The sequence below is a fragment of the Narcine bancroftii genome, chromosome 12, assembly GCF_036971445.1.
Source record: "Narcine bancroftii isolate sNarBan1 chromosome 12, sNarBan1.hap1, whole genome shotgun sequence".
In the NCBI taxonomy this organism is placed as follows: domain Eukaryota; kingdom Metazoa; phylum Chordata; class Chondrichthyes; order Torpediniformes; family Narcinidae; genus Narcine; species Narcine bancroftii.
The window spans coordinates 28,868,040-28,886,799 of record NC_091480.1 but is presented as its reverse complement, the minus strand read 5'-3'; the positions used below and the strand labels follow the sequence as shown (position 1 = coordinate 28,886,799).

The 18,760-nt window shown below is 42.0% G+C and overlaps 3 protein-coding genes across 17 annotated transcripts in view; 1 reads left to right on the top strand and 2 right to left on the bottom strand.

Moving 5' to 3' along the window:
* Nucleotides 1-7,690, bottom strand: part of LOC138746908 (uncharacterized) — a 67,989-nt gene extending 60,299 nt beyond the window's left edge. For 2 of the 11 annotated variants that reach the window (XM_069905548.1, XM_069905559.1), the window contains exons 1-2: nt 6,520-7,159; nt 4,958-5,565 (exon numbers count right to left, since the gene is read on the bottom strand). The gene's annotated coding sequence lies outside the window, so the exon portion shown is untranslated. Of the gene's footprint in view, nt 1-1,199; nt 1,444-1,484; nt 1,706-4,957; nt 5,566-6,519; nt 7,162-7,601 lie in introns of those variants that run through there. The other 9 variants (XM_069905553.1, XM_069905558.1, XM_069905551.1 and 6 more) reach the window with 9 other exon arrangements.
* On the top strand, nt 5,680-15,287 carry bud31 (BUD31 homolog). Its single transcript, XM_069905565.1, has 4 exons — nt 5,680-5,878; nt 11,835-11,957; nt 13,762-13,928; nt 14,736-15,287. Exons 1-4 carry the CDS (start codon nt 5,785-5,787, stop codon nt 14,784-14,786), a joined length of 435 nt encoding a protein of 144 aa, XP_069761666.1. The 5' UTR covers nt 5,680-5,784; the 3' UTR covers nt 14,787-15,287.
* ptcd1 (pentatricopeptide repeat domain 1) overlaps nt 14,014-18,760 on the bottom strand; it is a 29,152-nt gene continuing 24,405 nt past the window's right edge. For all 5 annotated transcript variants that reach the window (XM_069905545.1, XM_069905546.1, XM_069905542.1 and 2 more), the window contains exon 9: nt 14,014-17,788. In XM_069905545.1, coding sequence (XP_069761646.1) covers nt 17,636-17,788 — 153 coding nt within the window. In that variant the 3' untranslated portion in view covers nt 14,014-17,635. The remainder of the gene's footprint in view (nt 17,789-18,760) is intronic.

Below are 18,760 nucleotides of genomic sequence, written 5' to 3'. Positions count from 1 at the left end.
GCAGCAAGATTGGATCTGTCATGCCATCTGTTTACAATGATGCCACTAGGTATTGGGCTAAAAATTTTTTTGCACACAGCAAATTCGACAAGGACGCACCATTATTCCATTTGATTGAACGAGTTAGTTTATGGCAAGATCAGAAAAAGGCCATATATAATAGATGATGCTGCTCCTTGCGTTTTACTGGAGCCTGATGCACAAGGAAACTCCTATCCAGTGTGCATTGGGAAAAAAACAGCATGTAGTCTAAAGCACATTTTTCACTAAGGTAATATAATTTCCAGTAGTAAAAGATGTTTAAGAGCGAGTCGCTGGTTACAATTTATACAGCCATTTTACAAAGAAATAACACACAGACCCAGAATTCTGTTGGGGAGGACATTTCAGGATTTAGACCCAGCAAATTAAGGAGACTAGGACTTTATTCGTTGGAACGTAGGTGACTGAGAGGGACCTTGATAGAGGTATTTAAAATTATGAAAAGAATAGATAGACATAGACTCTTTCCCCTGAGGGCAGGGGAGGTTGGAACAAGAGGCCATGTTAAGGGTAAGGAGGTAACACTTTAGGAGAAATATTAGAGGTGGCTTTTTCACTCAGCGAGTGGTGGCAGAATGGAATGATCTTCCGAATGAGATAGTTGCAGCAGGGTCCCTTCTGTAATTTAAGAAAAGGTTGGATGTATACGTGGAGGTAAGGGGGTTGGAGGGTTATTGGCAGTGAGAGGGAGATTTGAGCTAGTGGAGTTGTTCTAGTGAACCGGTGCGGACTCGAAAGGCTCCGTAAATGGTTATAAAGGCCAGGTGTGAGGAATGAACGGGGATCACTGCATTCTTTACCAGACCCTTTGGCAAAAGATAGATGGTGATATCGCAACTTTGAGGGCAGCTTGAGGCGGTGCTGAAAAATCCAACTGTACATGAAGAATCGTAAAAGATTGCTCTTGAACGACACCAGAGCCGTGATGGTGCTAAAACTCTCTTGGCAAGTTTTCCTTCAGGCAGAATGGGCACTGTGGCTCCCCTTGGTTGAAAGCTGCCAGGCCTGAGGGAAGAGCCGGCCGAGTCCTTCGTTAATGTGTCAGCTCCCCGGGAAAAAAAAGTTTAGAAAAGTACTTTTGCGTTTTACAGAGAAGGGATTGGTTTACTCGAAGTGCAGAAAAAAAGTTGAGTGGCTTTGATCTGGTCAACACTTACCTTTAGTCGGAAGAGAGAAAAAATAAACAGGAAGCACAATGGAAGAGGCAGTGTGCACCTCCCTGTAACCCGAAGATGGCGGCAGCTCGTGTTCCCAGGATGGCTCTCGGCTCACTGTTGTCATGCCCCTCCCCGATGCACTGTTCAAAGCTCCCGGGGACAGACGCCGGGCGGAGCGGGGACGGACGCCGGGCCTGGCCTCCATCCCCCGGCATAACGGCCCGTGACCTCGCTCGCTCGCTCCCTCCCTGCCTCACAATCGCACCAAAGACTTCCCTCCCTCACCTGAGCGCCTTTCGATCACCTTTCTCCTCCGCCCACCCTTTTGTTCGCTTTCAGTCAGCGTTGGGTGCAACTTCCCTTCGTATTTAGCGCGCTTCACCTGTCAGCGCCAGCGCTACCGGGTCATCGAGTGACCGCTTCCAGGTCACGTCACCATGGAAACCGGCGTGCTGATTCTGGGTGGAGACCGTCAGGCAAAATGGGATGGGCAGGTGAGCGGCCTAGTCTATGCAAGTTCTCTCCCTTTCATGACAGGGATAAACGCTACATCCATAAAGGAGACACAAAGTGGAACTGTGTGTGGGCTGGGCACAATTCAAGTGCTAGTAAAATACAAAAGTCTGCAGACCCCATAAAAACAATGCTGGAGGAACTCAGCAGGTCAGGCAGTGTGCTTTCTAGAGCAAAGATAAGACAAAAGACAGAACCAACGTTTCGGATCATTTTATCTTTCTAAAGGAGGTGGTCTATCTCAACACATGAAGACAGGCTCCGGCGGACTGAGCGGACGAGGCCAATGGAAGGTCCAAAGGATCAAGAAGAAGGCGGTCTCTGCAAGCGTCTTGGAACGCAAAGAGCATAACGAGACACAAGAGAAGTCCTGGCCATCCACTGCGCCTCGTCCCATCTCCCACTGTCTCAGTTTTTATCCTGCCATGGAAATCGAGGCTGCACTGCAGGATACAAACCAATAGAAAGGATGGCCAGGTTGCAGTTTGCCAAGAAGTATTTAAAAGGGCCTGTGGAAAAAGGACTGTGGACAGAGGAGACCAAAGATTAACCTCTATCAGAGAGATGACAAGAGCCAAGTGTGGAGGTGTAAAGGAATTGCACAAGATCCACCTTTGCCATGGTTTTCATCTTGCTCTGTATTTCTGTTCATGAAGTCTTCGGCCGACAGTAGTCATTGACACCGCCACACCCTCCTCCTGAAGAGTGTTTCTGATCTGTCAGATAGACATTTGAGTATTTTTTTTGTTCATTATGATGAAAATTCTTCTGTGACCAGCAGTGGATGTCTTCCTTGGAATACCAGTCACCTTGCAATTACTGAACTCACCTGTATGGTCTTTCTTCAGATATTCCAATCTGCTGATTTTGGTAATCCTAAATTTTGTGTGCTGTTTTATCCTTATCAGCTCATCATGGCTTCCTTGATTTTAATTGGCACAACTCTGGTCCTCATGTTGAAAAACTGCAACTCCAGACTCAAAGGTAATCAAAAGCTTAGAAGTAAGATTATCTCTCTTATACCTGCACTAATAAAGCAATTAAACATACCTTAGTACTCACAAACACCTGTGAAGCCAAATGCCCCAAACATTATGGTGCCCTGAAATGAGACTACGTAAAAAAAAAAAGCACTGCAATTTCTATATGGTCAAACCAAAATATATACAAATAACCTTAAATAAACTCTGGAATATGCTCCTTAATTACATGTGAATTGTTTGACTGCAAATTTAAAACTGTGGAACATAGGGACAAATAAAGGAAAAAAAAGTATTTGTCCCAAACATTATGGAGGGCACTGTATGTAGATAGACAGGAAATACCAAGGTTCCTCTCCTTAGAACAGAGGAGGAGATCTCCGTATGCATGCAGTCATGGAATACAAAACAAAGCGCAGCATCACAAAATTTAACATCTGCAATAAATGACATTGCACCATTGTCACTGCTGCTGAAGTTAGGATAGCCTTCCAGCAGATGAACCCACGGAAAATGAATGGCCCAAATTAAGTCCGGGACATGTCCCAAGAGCCCATGAAGATCAATTGGCAGTCATATTCACAGCCATCTTTACATAGACTCCCTACAATGGGCTAAATTTGCCACTTGCTTCAAGAAGGCCACCATCATAATAGTACTGAAGAAAAACACAGTAATGGGCCTAAATTAACTATCCTCAATCATGATCTTTTGAGAGGCTCACATCAACTCTGGTCTACTATTCAGCCTTGACCCACTTCAGTTTCCATACCGGCCAAACTGTTCCACACCAGATGCCATCTCCATAGTTCTCCACTCAGCTAGACACCAAGGGTGCCTTTGTTAAACTACTGTTCAGGATCCAGGGGACAGAATCCACATCCTTGTCCACATGAATAATGGTGAAGTTAAAAGCATAGACAGCTTCAAATTCTAAGGAATAGATATCTCCAATAATCTGACCTGCGTCAAACATATTGACAACAGTAAAGAAAATGTACCGACACTTCTACTTTCTAAGTTCTGCATATCCCTTCTGTCCCTCAACAACTTCTACAGGTGCATCATCAAAAATATATTTGCTGTCTGCATCACAACGTGGTAATGGGAGAACCTCTGCTCAAGATCAATAGAAGCTAGAGAAGTTAGTGAATGCAGTTGAGAACCTAACAAAACCACCCCTCCCATGGACTCCACTTACTTCTCCTGCTGCATTCAAAAGGCAGCTAACATACTGAAAGATCGATGCCACTTGGACACATTCTCTTGTCTCTCCTCCCATTGGGGAGAAGGCTTAAGAAAATGAAAGCATGCACCAACAGTCAAAGACATGTTTGCCATGCAGCTTTCAAGCCCTTGAATGAAACCCACTGCAGTGCATTCATGCTGCCATTGCTTAGAGCTAATTTATTTTACTTTTCATTATAATCCTATTCTCTGTAAATTGTGGTTCTGGCTGTGTGTAACCATAGAACATTACAGCACAGAAAATGGCCCTTCTAATCCATGCCGTATTATTATTCTGCACCCAGTTCATACCCCTCCCATCTATGTACCTGTCCACATTCTTATTAAATGTTAAAATTAAGCCTGAATTCACTTCAGCTAGCAGCTTGTTCCACACTCCCACCACTTTCTGTGTGAAAAGGTTCCCCTAAACTTTTCCCCTTTCACCCTTAACCCATGTCTTCTGGTTTGCAGCTCACCAACCCTCAGTGCAAGAAGCCGACCTACATTTACTCTGTCTATCCCTCTCATACTTTTAAATAACTCTATCAAATTCTCTCCTCATTCTTCTAAATTCCAGGGAATAAATTCCTTCCCTGTTTAACCTTTCCCCGTAACTCAATTACTCAGAGATAATTTGTTGGTCAATTCACTGTGACTGTAGCAGGTATTTTGTGAGAAATAGACTTAATTGATATTATCAGAAATCATGAAGGGTAATAGCCAGAGTAAATAGGCAGAACATGTTTCCACTTGCAAATAAATCAAGAACTAGTAGGTGTGGATTGAATGAGTAGGTGTGGAGTCTGGAGTATTACTTTTACACACATGTGTTCAGGGTCTGAAGTGTATAGCTGTAAACATTTTCATGGGTGTGTGAAATAAATTGCCAATATTCTGTAGTAAGTTACATAAAACCCCAGAAATACTCAGTTGTTGTAGAAAGAGAGAAACTGATTATAAAACATCGGACCTTCCAATTCAGATTAAATGCCATCAACTTGAAAGAACTGATACTTTCTCTCCACAGATACTCACCCTGCGAAATCTCTTTAATCAATCTTTGAATTGATTCCAGAATTGCCCACTAATTGGCTCAATTTAAGAGCTTGAGCTGTAATTAAATGGAAACACACTGCTCTGTAATGCCTTTGACCTCATTCAGTCTCACCCACACCTGGTTTTGTGCCAAGTTGTTTGCGCACAAAAAGGCCCGGAGACTGGGCATGACCCTCCTAACAGTGTGGGGTGCAGCAAACAACCCCAAACTGGAAAGCCTGAACAACAGGCGCTCAATCAGCTGAAAGGAAAAAGGCCTCGAGACGTGGGTCTCCCCTGGTTCCTCGTGCCCGACTCGTTGAGGAAAGGGCCGCTCCAGTCTTTAAGATGTGGGCCGGTGATTGACAGTCTCCCAGGAGGCAGGTAGGAGTTGCGGCTACCGTGGAGGTTGATGGCACCACACAGTTCAGGTCGTCTCCTAAAAGGTGCAGCAGGGATGCCGCTATTTCCCTTGATGGTGCCACAGAACCCGGCCATCGTCCACACTGGCCCAAATGAACCTCCAGCGATGTTTAAAGCACCAATGGGACCATTTTCTCTCTGAACGTATCGAATCTGCTGTTTATTAAACAGTCAACCAAGTGAGCCTGTTGATATTTAAATGCCCCCTGATTAATGGAAATCTAACCATGCAAACAAAATCGATCGGCTTGGAGATGCGGGTCGCTGCGCGGTGGGAGGTGACGGGCGCGCGGGCGGGCTGGGTTGGTGCCGCAGGAGCGAGCGACGTGCTCTTCGTGCGACGGTGCCCGGACGAGGCTGCAAGCGGCGGTCGCGCCCGGCTGCTCGGCGTCCGAGCGGGAGCCATGCCGAAAGTGAAGCGCAGTCGGAAGCCTCCCCCCGACGGCTGGGAGCTGATCGAGCCCACCCTGGACGAGCTGGATCAGAAGATGAGAGAAGGTGGGTGAGGGGCCGCCGTGGCTCGGGGCCTGGCTCTTTTCAACGGAGCAGGCGGGGCCCCAGACCATTCTTTAGACGGGGGGGAGGGGAGGAGAGGAGGGGGGAGGGGAGGGGAGGAGAGGAGGGGGGAGGGGAGGAGAGGAGGGGGGAGGGGAGGAGAGGAGGGGGGAGGGGAGGAGAGGAGGGGGGAGGGGAGGAGAGGAGGGGGGAGGGGAGGAGAGGAGGGGGGAGGGGAGGAGAGGAGGGGGGAGGGGAGGAGAGGAGGGGGGAGGGGAGGAGAGGAGGGGGGAGGGGAGGAGAGGAGGGGGGAGGGGAGGAGAGGAGGGGGGAGGGGAGGAGAGGAGGGGGGAGGGGAGGAGAGGGGGGGGGGAGGGGAGGAGGGGGAGAGGAGGAGAGGAGGAGGAGAGGAGGATGGAAATCGTTGAACCAAAAGCGATACGTTGTTGCTTTTGAAATCTTAACAATAAAACTGAAAGCAGCAGGAAAACATGGCGACGATGCCGCTGGGAGCGGGCAGGGTCTGAGGGCCCAGCGCAGGGCACCAGGAACAGGGGAGAACCTCCTCCCCGAAGTTGAGAGGGAGAAGCATGGGAAAGGACCTTCCGGAGAAGGTGACCGTGCCGGGCGGTTGAGGGACTCACTCTGGCTAGTGACTGGCAGTCGAAGGACCCCCCCGCACAACATTGCGGGCAGCTGGCTCATGGGAACCAGGTGTCGGGAACGGGATTCGAGAGGGCAAGAGACAGGCTCCCGAAGGCTTCCTGATTGTATCAGTGGTTTCCGTCCGCAGCTCGCGTTGCCAATGGTGTGAGGTGGCAAATCCACTGAATGGCAATAAGCCCTTCCAAACTGCCATGTCAAATGGGGTTCACCGGGCAAGTGGCGAGTGAGCGACCCAGGTCCATGGCGATTTGAAAGGGTCCAACCGGTCAGAACCCAACTGGGTGCGTGACCTCCCTCGGAGAAGGTCAGGGAACCCAGTAAAACTTAACTGGGCGTCCTGCTCCGGTGGTTTAAGAGGGCAAATGTCCAACCTGGTAATGTTAAGGCTTGCGAGCTGGCGTCACGGGGAAACCCCTGGCTGAGGTGCTGCTGCTGCTGCTGGGGTGGGGGGGGGGGGGGAGAGAAGTTTCTTCCAGAGGGGGACCACGATCGAGGGGAAGAGAGGTCACTGCCGCGCGGGGGGGGGGGGGGGGGGAGAGAGAGAGAGAGAGGTCGTGGTTGCGGTGCCTAAGGGGAGAGGTCGCTTCGCGGGAGGGCAATTGACGGGGCGGTAATTGAGGGTTATTGCCGATAATTCCTGTGAGTGCGTGATGCGTCAATTATCGCGTCATTGCGGGGGTGGGGTCCCCCTTAAATCACCGGGTTGGCGATTTGACGGCTCCATCCCCATGCAATTTGAAAGGTGCTTCCAGCATCTTTGCCCCAGTAATCGCACCCGCGTCCCAGGAGCTGCAGTTTAAGAGGCTTCTGAAAGGACTCCCTTTTGCTTCTCTTTTTCCTATTGGGGTGCTGGGCAATGCTCATGATAATTCTTTGTTTGCCTTAAGGCAGACAAATGTTGGGAGTATTATATGTTTAAATATATTATGTGACGAGCCTGCAGCTGACGTGGACTTTTTACCCCCTCCATAAATCTTCGTCCGCGAAGCCAAGCCAAAGATATTATGTGACAATAAAAGGAATCTTGAGGTCAGACAGTAAAGTAGGAGAAAACCAGTACTTTGCCGAATCTAGGACTTGGGTAAAGTTCGCAGGAAGGCTGCACCTCCCGGGCCTTTCACACTGCAGCCTGCCTTACCCGAGAAATTGGCAACCAGGCATTTCAAGGGGGGGGGGAGTTCTTCTCCCAACAAATTGATGTCACAAGTGACACATTATGTACTCATAATTGGGCATTGAGCACAATCACCGAGCTAACTGAAAACTTGCTGATTCCAGTATCTGAGATTGCAGAAATTTGCAAAGCCATTTAATTTACTGGTGTAAAATTAAACCTTCAACACCAACGTGCTTGAAGGAAACCATGTCTATGTGTTGACGGCTCACTTTTACATCCAGTGGAAGGTTATGAGAACGTTTGTTAACAAAATAAATTGCATTTTCTCCACTGCCTCCTCTCAAATTTCAACGTTTGTTTCATCTTGCACACATAAACGAGTTGTGGACAATGTGGGAATGCCACAGTTCACCTTTATTTGCGACTGGAATGTTTGCTAATACACAACAGAATTTAATTGTATATAATTTTACTGGTCAATAGATTTATTTGGATAAGTACCATAAGGCCACAGTGTGGTAACATGCAAAACGGAAGCACCTGATAAGAGAACCAAAGAGAATAACTCCTGCTTTTAAAGTCTTCATTGACCTGGAATAGTCTAGGGTGATGAGATGGATTACTGTACTTGCTGATTTATCATACGTGCTTAGCTAAACTGGAGTGTTCAGTATAGAATATTTATTGTCATTTAATACTCAAGGAAGAGGCAGGTCATCTGTGGTGCACGCATGCAGGCACTGATGTCATGAAGCCTTCCCAGTAAGTCATTTGTTGTTTTACCCTGCCAGTAGGGAATTGGTGGGTGAACTTGGCCGAGCTCCAAGAGTGCCCCCCACTCAGGTTTCAGAGCCTGGTCGATTTTGACCAGCCCTGCTTGGTCTGACCTTTTCACTCTACAATTCCCGGGTAGGTAACCGGTTAAATTGCCCAGTTTTCCCACTTGTTCACAGTGGTGTGAAAAGGCCTGATCCTCTGTTTTCGCTTCAGCTGCCAAATTGTGTTCACTGCTGGCTCGAAGCATCTCACTGATTCCCAAGTCTGAGCTGCTAGATTTTTTTCCTGAGTTCATCCTTTCAGCATGTTGATAGTGTCAAACAACATGATCATTCTCCTTGATGCAAAGACTTATTTTGGCTGCTGGTTGATCTCATCTGTGACAGGTTGATTGATGAGGATGAAATTTTTTATCATTATGTTGTTCATTTGTCAGTTAATTTGAGTTTGATCACTTGATAATAAATGTTGAACTCTGCCACCCAGAAACTTTGCTATAATCTGTGTTTACAAAGTTCAGATATATTGTCAAAGTACATGCATGACATTACATACAACCTAGAAATTCTTTTCCTTTTGGCTAAGCAGAATTTCTACTTGTCAGTAATGCAAACAAACTAGAGTTGAGAAAAGATGTGCATACAAAAGACAGGATGTAAATGAAGAAAAAATGCAAACTGTTCAATACAGAAAATAAATATTCAATAATAAATAATATGCGAAGTAAGAGTCCTTTGAGTTTGTTGTTGAGTCTTAAGGTGGAAGGGTAGCAAATGTTCCTGAACCTGGTGGTGCGAGTTATGCGGCACCTATATCTCTTTCCTGATGGGAGCAGTGCGGTAGAATGTGTTCTTGGTGGTGTGGATCCTTGATAATTACTGCTTTTCTCCAAAGGCAGCGTTCCATGGAGATTTTCTTAATGGTGGGGAGAGTTTTGCCTGTGATGTACTGGGCTGTGTACACTAGCTTTTGCAGGGCTCTTTGCTGAGAGGTATTGGTGCCCCCATTCCTGAGCATGATGCAGCTGGTGTGAGCTTGAGTGAGATGATGAAGATATCCATGAATACATCGGCAAGTTGGTCAACACAGGTTTTCAGTTCTCAGCTAGTTACTCCGTCCAGACCAGATGCTTTCCTTGGAATCACTCTCCTAAAGGGCAGTCTGCACTTCATCCTCTGATACTGACAGTAGAGGATCATCAGGGGACATGGGGGTGTGTAGTGGCTTTTCCTTGTTCTGGTGGTCAAATTAGGATTCAAAGGCATTGAGTTGATTTGGGAGTCTCCTACTGCACTTGATTTGGTTTTGTAGCAGGTTCTGTCATTTAGGCCCTGCCACGGTTGTCAGGTATCCTTTGCTGTTTCTGTTCTCTCTAGAACCTCTACTTTGTCTGGAATATGGCTTTTTATAGATCAAATCTGCTCCTTATGTTATATAGATCTCTGGATTTAAATGCCTATGATCTGGTTCTCAGCAGATTCAAATTTCATTGATCACCCTAGACCTCTGGTTAGCGAACACCCTGAACAATTTGGTGAGCACACACTCATCCACAGCTGTCTTTAATAATCTTGATGTAATCATTTATATCTTCAGATGAGTTCTTGAACACTGCCCAATCCACTGACTCGATGTAGTCTGTAACCATTCTTCAGCCTCCCCTGACCACCTTCTGGCTATCCTGATCTCTTGCGCCTCTCTTTTAGGCTCTGTCTGTATGAAGGCAGGAGAAGCACAACCAGGTGATCCATTTTGTCAAAATGTGGTCTTGGGAAAGAACAGTAGGCCTTATTTTGATCACGTATGCTGGGATGGCTGGTACATCAGGTTATGTGCGGGTGGTAATTGGTCCTGTTCAAATAGGATGAGTGCTGAATCATCAGTTGAGAGAGTTAGTGCTGTTCAGTTGAAGTTTCCTTGCCTGGATTTGAGCCTTGTAACATGGCCAAATTATGGTAAGGATTTTTAGGGTTAATTCCTCCTATACTTGTACCACTCTGTTGGTTATCCCAATTTTAGCACAATTTTCTTATTTGCTGAAACCAAACTTGGAGTATTATGTGCAATTCAGTAATGAAGGATATTATTAATCTGGGAAAGGTGCTGAAAATATTCACAAGGAAGTTACTAGGACTGGAGAACTTGGGTTGTAATGAGAGACTGGGTAGGCTTGGCTTTTTTCTGCTGGAGTGTAGGAGGCTAAGGGGTGACCTTGTATTAAGTCATCAGGGATATAGATTGTCAGGTTTTTTTTTTTACCCGGTGTAGAAAGTCTAGATTTAAAGTGAAAGAGGAATGATTTAACAAGGACCTGGGGGAGAACTGTGCCTCATACATGATAGTGGGTAGATGGAATGAGCTGCCAGAGAAAGTGGTAAAGGTGGGTATAATTACAGTGTTCAAAATACATTCCGAGAGGTTCATGGATAGGAACAGTTTAGAGGGATACGGACCAAATGCAGCAAATGGGACCAGCTCCAGGTAGACAACTTGATTGGCTTGGATGAATTTGACTTCTTTTTGTGCTGTATACATCTGTGGTTCGACATGAATTGTGTGTATTCCTACACCAAGTACAGAAGACAAATGCAAAGTAGAAAGCATAGACTTTTCTAATTGAAAGTTGGGTCTCGCGAGAACAAGAAAAGTACAAGAGTCTATAAAGAAGGTTTAACAAGATATTTTTCAGGGACTTTTGTCAAGACTTTGAAATGGAGAAGGTTAGGATGTAATCTTAAAAAGCTTTTCAAGATTGCAGCTTTTAATAGAGTTAATGGGCAGAAGTTCTGGATTCAAAATGATGTGTAAGACAAATGAGAATTAATTGAGGAATGTTTCTTGTTTCAAGATGATGAATGCTGATTCTTTAAATTGTTTGAAAATGGAACGTAAAAGGTACAGGGTAAAACATGAGGATTGATCAATGGCCAATAGAATTTCTGACATGAGGGGTGCCTTGCCCTACTATATGTTTCCATGAACTACCTAGATGTTACCACATAGAGTATATTTAAATTCAGCTTCACCAACTCCCTTTATGAGATTTGAATTTATATTTCAGCATTACTAATCCAGATCACTCATTTAGAGATGGTTATTATTCTGCTATGGCCTTTCCTATCAAAAAGCCTGAGTTTGCATGTGAACCATTCACATTCCAGCAACATGGGTAGAAGAGATTTCTCCACCCAATTTGTATCAGCAATCTCTATGCTGACTGGTTGTTGGTCCCTGATTTGCACTGTAAGATTTGTACTAGCTGAAAGCACTTTGGCCTTGATATTGACTCAAAGAAGGCATTACACAAATCTGTGTTTTCGATGAAAAAGTTATTTGTTTATATAAATGTCCAGTCTTGGAACTTGACTTTCTGCTAAACTAACTTAACATTTATTTCAGCTGAGACAGAGCCTCATGAAGGAAAGAGGAAGGTAGAATCACTATGGCCTATCTTCAGACTCCACCACCAACGAACACGTTACATATTTGACCTATTCTACAAGAGAAAGGCAATAAGTAGAGGTATGAATGTTACACTTTTTCATTGTTTCATTATAACTATTTTCTAATTGTATCTGTATAAATTCCTATCAAATTTATGAATTAGCAGTGGTCTATTTGTAAAATTGTTTGTCTCTTAAAGCAAAATCGTCAATTGAATTTATTTCATATGTTCTTCAAAATCAGTATTATAAATGGTTGCATTATTGGAAAAGTCGACATACATTCAAATGTACTTCCACACAAATACATTGAAATTATTTTAAAAATTTGGCCTTGTACAGAATGGCAGCTCTGGCATAGCATCTCTTTTCTTAAAAGTCTCGAATACACAACACACCTGTTATTTTGATGACTTATTCCAGTCTAAATGCGTTTTCACCATGTCTTCCTTAAAATGATTTCTCAAGATTTTTGAATAAACAAATTGTTGGGATGTGACCATTTGTTGTCTAAGACTATTTGTACGAAGTGGAGTTTACTTTCTATAGTGATTTTCAATATATAGTGAGTACTGATTGAATATTGGTTCAAATGAGAGATCAATAAACCTGTAATGATCTTAATGAACAAGGGGACTAACTGGATTATTGGTGAGTGAGTCAAACATGGTGTTGAATTTTAAAATATGCTGGAATTAAGTGGGTTAGAGTTCACCTATTTTGTGTGTGGTTTGGATAAATACAGTATTAAGTAAATTTCACTTTTTGTACCGGGAGTAGCTGGTTCATTCATCAGTTTTCAAACAGTATGGTACCTGTGATTGTGGGAATTTTGGTTGATTAAGATTATGGAATTGTCCTCGGAATGAAGGTGTTTACATATTTTATCTTTTCTTCTGCACTCTAGCCGAGTTCCGCACAGACTTAGGATGGCTGTTTTTCTGGTAACCTGCCACGATTCTGGATTGGATTTAGTTGGGCCACTGAGTCTCGTGGGGTGGCTTTACATAGTAGATTCATCAGGATTTGACCTTTTAATATTAACTCTTTACACAATCTTATCTTTGGCATGCTGTTGATTAAATTGTCCATGATAGGCACTCCCAATTTGGGCAGCAGCTCAGATATTTTTGTGGGTGAATTTTCATTATTCACTGAACTTGTACTCCCTTAGTTTCATCCTGCTGCAAGACCTGTGTTTTCCATGGAAACGTGTAGTAATTGTTCTTTGAACTGTCAGATTCAATTGACACCTGAGATCTTACTTGGTACAAGTCAACAAAGGCCATGATTTATTGTTTACTTTTACAGCTTCACTTACAATGTCCATGTAGTTTAAAAGATTATTCTCAGGACAAACCAAAACACAGGAACTATTTTGCAAGTTATTTGCCTAGCAGATTTAGTTGGGCAATCGCTGTGTTTAATTATCTAATTTTTTTAAAAATAGATGCATTTCCTAATGTGGCCCTAATTCTGATCCAAATACATTTACTTATGATCTTCCATTTGTGCATGGGTGTTGGAATTGGTAGCCTATTTTCTTCCCTCCTATTAGTGCATTATGGGGAACAAATGATTCAATGACCATGTGGTATAATAAAACTATAGCAAACCAGAGAGGAAATTGATGATTATCGTCTCTATTCCAGCAATTACAATGGTGTTCAATGGTGTGACCTACTGGTGAGAAAAAAAGATTTTTGACCATCTTGCAAAGTGTAGTGGCATTTGACTGGGCTGATAAATGCTGTCCTATTGAGAAGGATATAACCTGCTTGTCATTTATTCTTAATGTGCCTCCTTAGGATTTTTTTGGGCAATATGTGACTGTTTTATAAATGGTGTATCGGGTATTTTAATATCACAATCCTTTTTTCTAGAGCTTTATGACTATTGCATAAGGGAGGGATATGCTGATAAGAATTTAATTGCTAAGTGGAAGAAGCAAGGCTATGAAAACTTGTGCTGCCTCCGTTGTATTCAAACCAGAGATACCAATTTTGGAACAAACTGCATCTGCAGAGTCCCCAAAAGCAAGCTTGAAGTGGTGAGTTTCCATCTTCGTTAAAGTTCTCAGCAGTAAAACTTTTCACTTTCCAAAGAGGTATCTATTAATATGAGGCAGTCTGGTCTGACATCAATTTGTTTATTTTAAAAAAAAGCATTCCTGATTTTAAAATTCTTTTCAGAAGTTGATATTTAATCCAGTTTTTCAATTGCTCATAAAATAATTAGTTTTCAAATGTAAATCATTTGCTTAAGCTTATTTGGGATGTAATAAAAGTTGTTAAAATTGTAACACTTGATATACAGCTAATCATGTTGGATACACTACTCCCCCCTACCAAAAGACCATGTAGCAATGAAAGGATAGTATGGTAGTGCACTCTGGAGTGCAAAGCACTTTCCTGTGATGCATGCTGTACTTTTAAATTTGAATGTGGTTCACACTTCATTACCTGTTATTCACTTATGAGCATTTGTGGTGTTATGAATTCACTGAGTCATTTACTAATGGTATTAGCACAATCCTTAAAATGAGTTACCTTAATGACAGCTTCAACATTCTGGAATGGAGGTGGAATTAGTGGCATGGACCCAAAATCTTTTTTTAACCATGAGAAACGTAGATTTATTTGGGACTGGAATTCAAACAAGTGGTAAGAAGGCAGAGTTGGGTTAGGGTTAGGGTATGTGGAAATGATTCTATGTCTTTAGATGTTGCCAAATTCAAAGGATTGTGGTTGTAAGAATAAATCCTTGGGAATACCAGCTGGTAAATGTAAAAAGTCAACCTGTGATCACTGTTTTATACTTTGAACTCTCTAAATCTTTTATTACTCTTCCTTTGCAGGGGAGGATTATTGAGTGCACACACTGTGGATGCAGAGGTTGCTCTGGTTAATTTTTCTTTTCAATTTTTGGATGTAGTGCATTTTAGTCTACATGCCATCAATTTTGCTTCTGTTCAAAAATAATGGACCCAAGTAAGATGTACTGTAAATGCTGTAGCTCACTTTCTAACCAACATTCCTTATGGGATGCAGGAAATTACAACATTTTTTTACAAAATTAAATATTCAGAACATGTATCTGACATCATACACAAATTGGTTAGATGGCAAGATTCCCAGGCTGAATCATCCTTTTGTGCAATTTGATCTGGTGTAATGCAGCAATTTTATTTGTCTCTAATTTGTTTGAAAACAACAAATTATTTGGCCCTCAGGCTTTTTAATTAGTTGATTACTTTGGTGTGGTTAGTTGAATAATATCGTCTAATGCAGATGTAACTATATTATCCAACTGTCATTGAGAGTCCTCTGGGTTTGTCAATAATCCTTTTTGAAACTGCTTATTAAACTGTACTAAAAGTTATTGTGAAATAAAATTTTTCATATCCCTACTGGAGCTTCTGAAAATATTTATGTACTTGAGAATTTCCAGATAATCTCTGGGACACAAATAGATTTTGCTTGAAACGGACTGTTAGAATTGTCAGTTAAATGTTATGCCATGTGCAGTAAAATGAAAGGTTGCCAGTTCTGTTAGTGGTTTATTTTTATGCCATGTGATCACTTATGTCAACTGGATACTGATTTGATATGTGCATCTTTGCGTTAAATTTTGGCAGAACAAATGAAGTCCTATCAAGGTTTTGTATTACAGTAAAATCCCCGGTATCTGGAATTTAAGCAACCAGCAAAAAAAATTGGAGGAAATAAATAAGAAGAAATAAAAATTTAAATGAAAGTTTAAAATTGTAAGAGAAAACATTCTCCAAAGCAACACACAGCCCCTTGAAGATGGGAGCAAACATTCAACCAGCAGTGTCCTGATTGTGCTTCACTCACAGCAGCTTTTTGAATAAAGTTGCATTTGAAAAAAATGGGGATGCCAGGATAAAGAGCTGACTGGTGCTGCTCCCATGACTCTCCCAATATGTCTTCCTATCCCTGTCGAGTAAGTCTTTATTAATATGTTATTAAGTAAAGCAGCCATTCTCCAACAATGTCAGTTCTGACTGATCGGTTGGATCTCGAAATGGATGCAAGTCGGACGGATGTTAGCATGGCATAATGCGCGCTTACTGAATGGCCAGAGAGAGGCTGTGGTGTACACAATGCCAGGATCTCATCTGACAGTCACTATTGTACATATGCAGCTATTAGCACTGGTAGATGCACGACCACATATAATTTTTATATTTAGATGTACAGTTTTAAATTTATACAGTATTACAGTCGTATGTACAGATGGTCATAAGTAGGGGGGAAGGCTGTATTAAGGTTTTATCTGTAAACTTGGGGAAGGGGATTTAATTATAATGGCAGCACTGTTAACGCAATGCTGTTACAGCGCTAGCAATCGGGGTTCAAATTTTATATTTTGTAAGTTGGGGGAATTTCCTGATTAAAATGAACTTTACATAATCAAGGACTAGAATATATATTTTTCAAATTACTTTACATCTTGCACTGTCTTTTAAACTGTTATCTTAATAAGGTGTATTAGTTAGACATGTAAGAGTGTGTCTTAAGCAACCAGAAAATTTGCAAATGCACAATCCCCATCGGTGCTGGATACTGGGGATTTTACAGTATTTGTATTGAAAGAAGTCCTTTTATTTCTAGGCCCTTACAGGCCAGGGACATCGATCCAATCTAGAATCTGTTCACATCAACATAATGTAAACTGACGAGCAAGATAACATTGGTTTCCATGTGATATTCCATTCTGATGTGGCTGGAACTACACAAAAAAAATTGAATATATACATGATACACCATACTGAATAATGTGTAACTGATATGGATTTGCATGTTTGAATGGCTTCCATCCATCTCATTATAAGCCACTTGCTTTCTGCATTCAATTAGCTTTTAACTTTAGCTTATTATTAATACTTTCATGCTACTTCCACTCATACTTATCAATCCTACTCATTTCTTCATCCTATTTGTTCACTTTAATTTCCATCTCTTCCCTTTGCCTAAATTCTACTGGCCCAGCAGGTCTATAATCTTTCAATTTGCCAGGACACTGATACTGACCAACAGAATAGATCTGCCTCCTCAGGATGCTACTTTAAAACAGAAAACAACAGATGGGATAAACTACTTTCTCCCATCATATTTCTTACTCTTCCACAGAAATCTGGACTTTTTCCTCTTTCCTAATTTTTCCATTTATAATTGTAATCTGCTATATTAAACTTAATTTTTTGCTTGTACATGGCTTCCATTATCACTATATCATAATTCCATCTAACTCTATCTCCTCAATCTTATTTAACATGTTCCATATTTTTGTGTATTTGCTTTTGCTCTAATTAATGTCCAACTTCTAGGCCACTTATCTTTATGTACTGTGAAGGTAGCATTGGAGGCTTATTCCAAAAAGGAGTGGGAAGGGATTTGTTAGGGAATGAGTTTAGCTAGATTATGCTTAACATCAAGGTAGCATGCATGCATCAGAATTCTCATGCTGCAACCAAGTCCATGTTCTCTTTGGAGGTTTGAAGCTTTCCAGTATCATAGTGAGAAATAGGAATTTGTGTTAGGAAGCCAAGAGCATTGATCCTGAGAGTTTGGTCATTTTCTTTGACACATAGTTACTTGAAACACTTTATTCCCTCAGACACAGGGAGCAGCAGCAGTGAATAAATTCTTTGGAAACAAAGGGCCAAAGATTGACAAAGTTGAATTTTATAACTGATCTTTCATTTTCTGCGGTGTTCTCCAGTTTCATGGTTCAAGATCGACTTAGTTCTTCAGGAACATCAGTCTTAATTCTGTACTTTGCCCACGGATGTGGTGTTTCCACTGCAGGCATAAAGTTTAACCAGCGATAGTAATAGCCTCGAAAACCATCAATTTTTTCAAGATAGACATTCCTTGACTTGTACTAAAAAACAAATTGAAATTGTCAGTCCTCTTTCAAAGCTTGTGAATTTGAACAACATTATGTGTTATACTAGTTGAACAAGTCTGCAGATACTGTTATACTGATAGCCAGCCTCTTCCAAGAAATAAATGGGGTAAGAAGCAAAATTATGTTGATTATGGACTACAGTATAAAATAGCTGAGCCAAATGCCATAATTTAAGTGTAAAAGGTAATAATCATGTCCCATTAATTTGGGACAAATTTGTCCACCACATTATTATTTTGATACAACTAGGCTGACTAAATAATGATCAATGAAGGGTAGTAGTGAATTGCAGAAACTCCATGGGCTCGTGTACTTTTTTCCTGTTGCTGCCTTTTACATATAACTGCTAAGTTTTCTAATATGATGGCTCTTTCTGTAAATGCCACGTGGACTGGAGAACACAAAGCAGTCTTATTTGCATGTTCCAGTCACTAAATTCGTTGCATGTTCCAGAGACACTAAATAAGTGTTATAGTAGGTATTGAGTTCTGTTCTTTTAATATTCTTAATCAGTATGACCAAACTCCAAATTTACTTTTTGTGGTTTGGTGAAACCTGTATTTCCCTTTTAGACTTGATGACTTCTACAGCAGCGAAACAGGCTCTTGGCCCCATCTTGTCAGTGTTGATCAAATATTCAGCCCACATCATTTCAATAATTCCTTATTAATATGCCTGTCTAAATATAAAAACACAATGCTGGAGAAACTCAGCAAGGATAAAGATACATAACCAATGTTTCAGGTTTGAGCCTTCCATCGAGCTATCTGTTCAAATGTCCCTTCGACAATTGTCCCTGCTTCTACTATAACCTTTGGCAGCTTGTTTCACGCCCTCGATGAAGGGGTCCCTCAGATCCCTTTTAAATAATTCCCCTCTCAACTTAAATCTATGCCCTTTAGTTTTACATTCCCCTGCTCTGGGGGAAGAAAGGCTAACAACTAT

What these genes read in the sequence shown, in the direction of transcription:
- bud31 (XM_069905565.1), top strand. Translation starts at nt 5,785, where the DNA reads ATGCCGAAAGTGAAGCGCAGTCGGAAGCCTCCCCCCGACGGCTGGGAG. An exon ending in GGATCAGAAGATGAGAGAAG is followed by an intron (nt 5,879 to 11,834) that starts GTGGGTGAGGGG and finishes CATTTATTTCAG; the next exon opens with CTGAGACAGAGCCTCATGAA. An exon ending in GAGAAAGGCAATAAGTAGAG is followed by an intron (nt 11,958 to 13,761) that starts GTATGAATGTTA and finishes CCTTTTTTCTAG; the next exon opens with AGCTTTATGACTATTGCATA.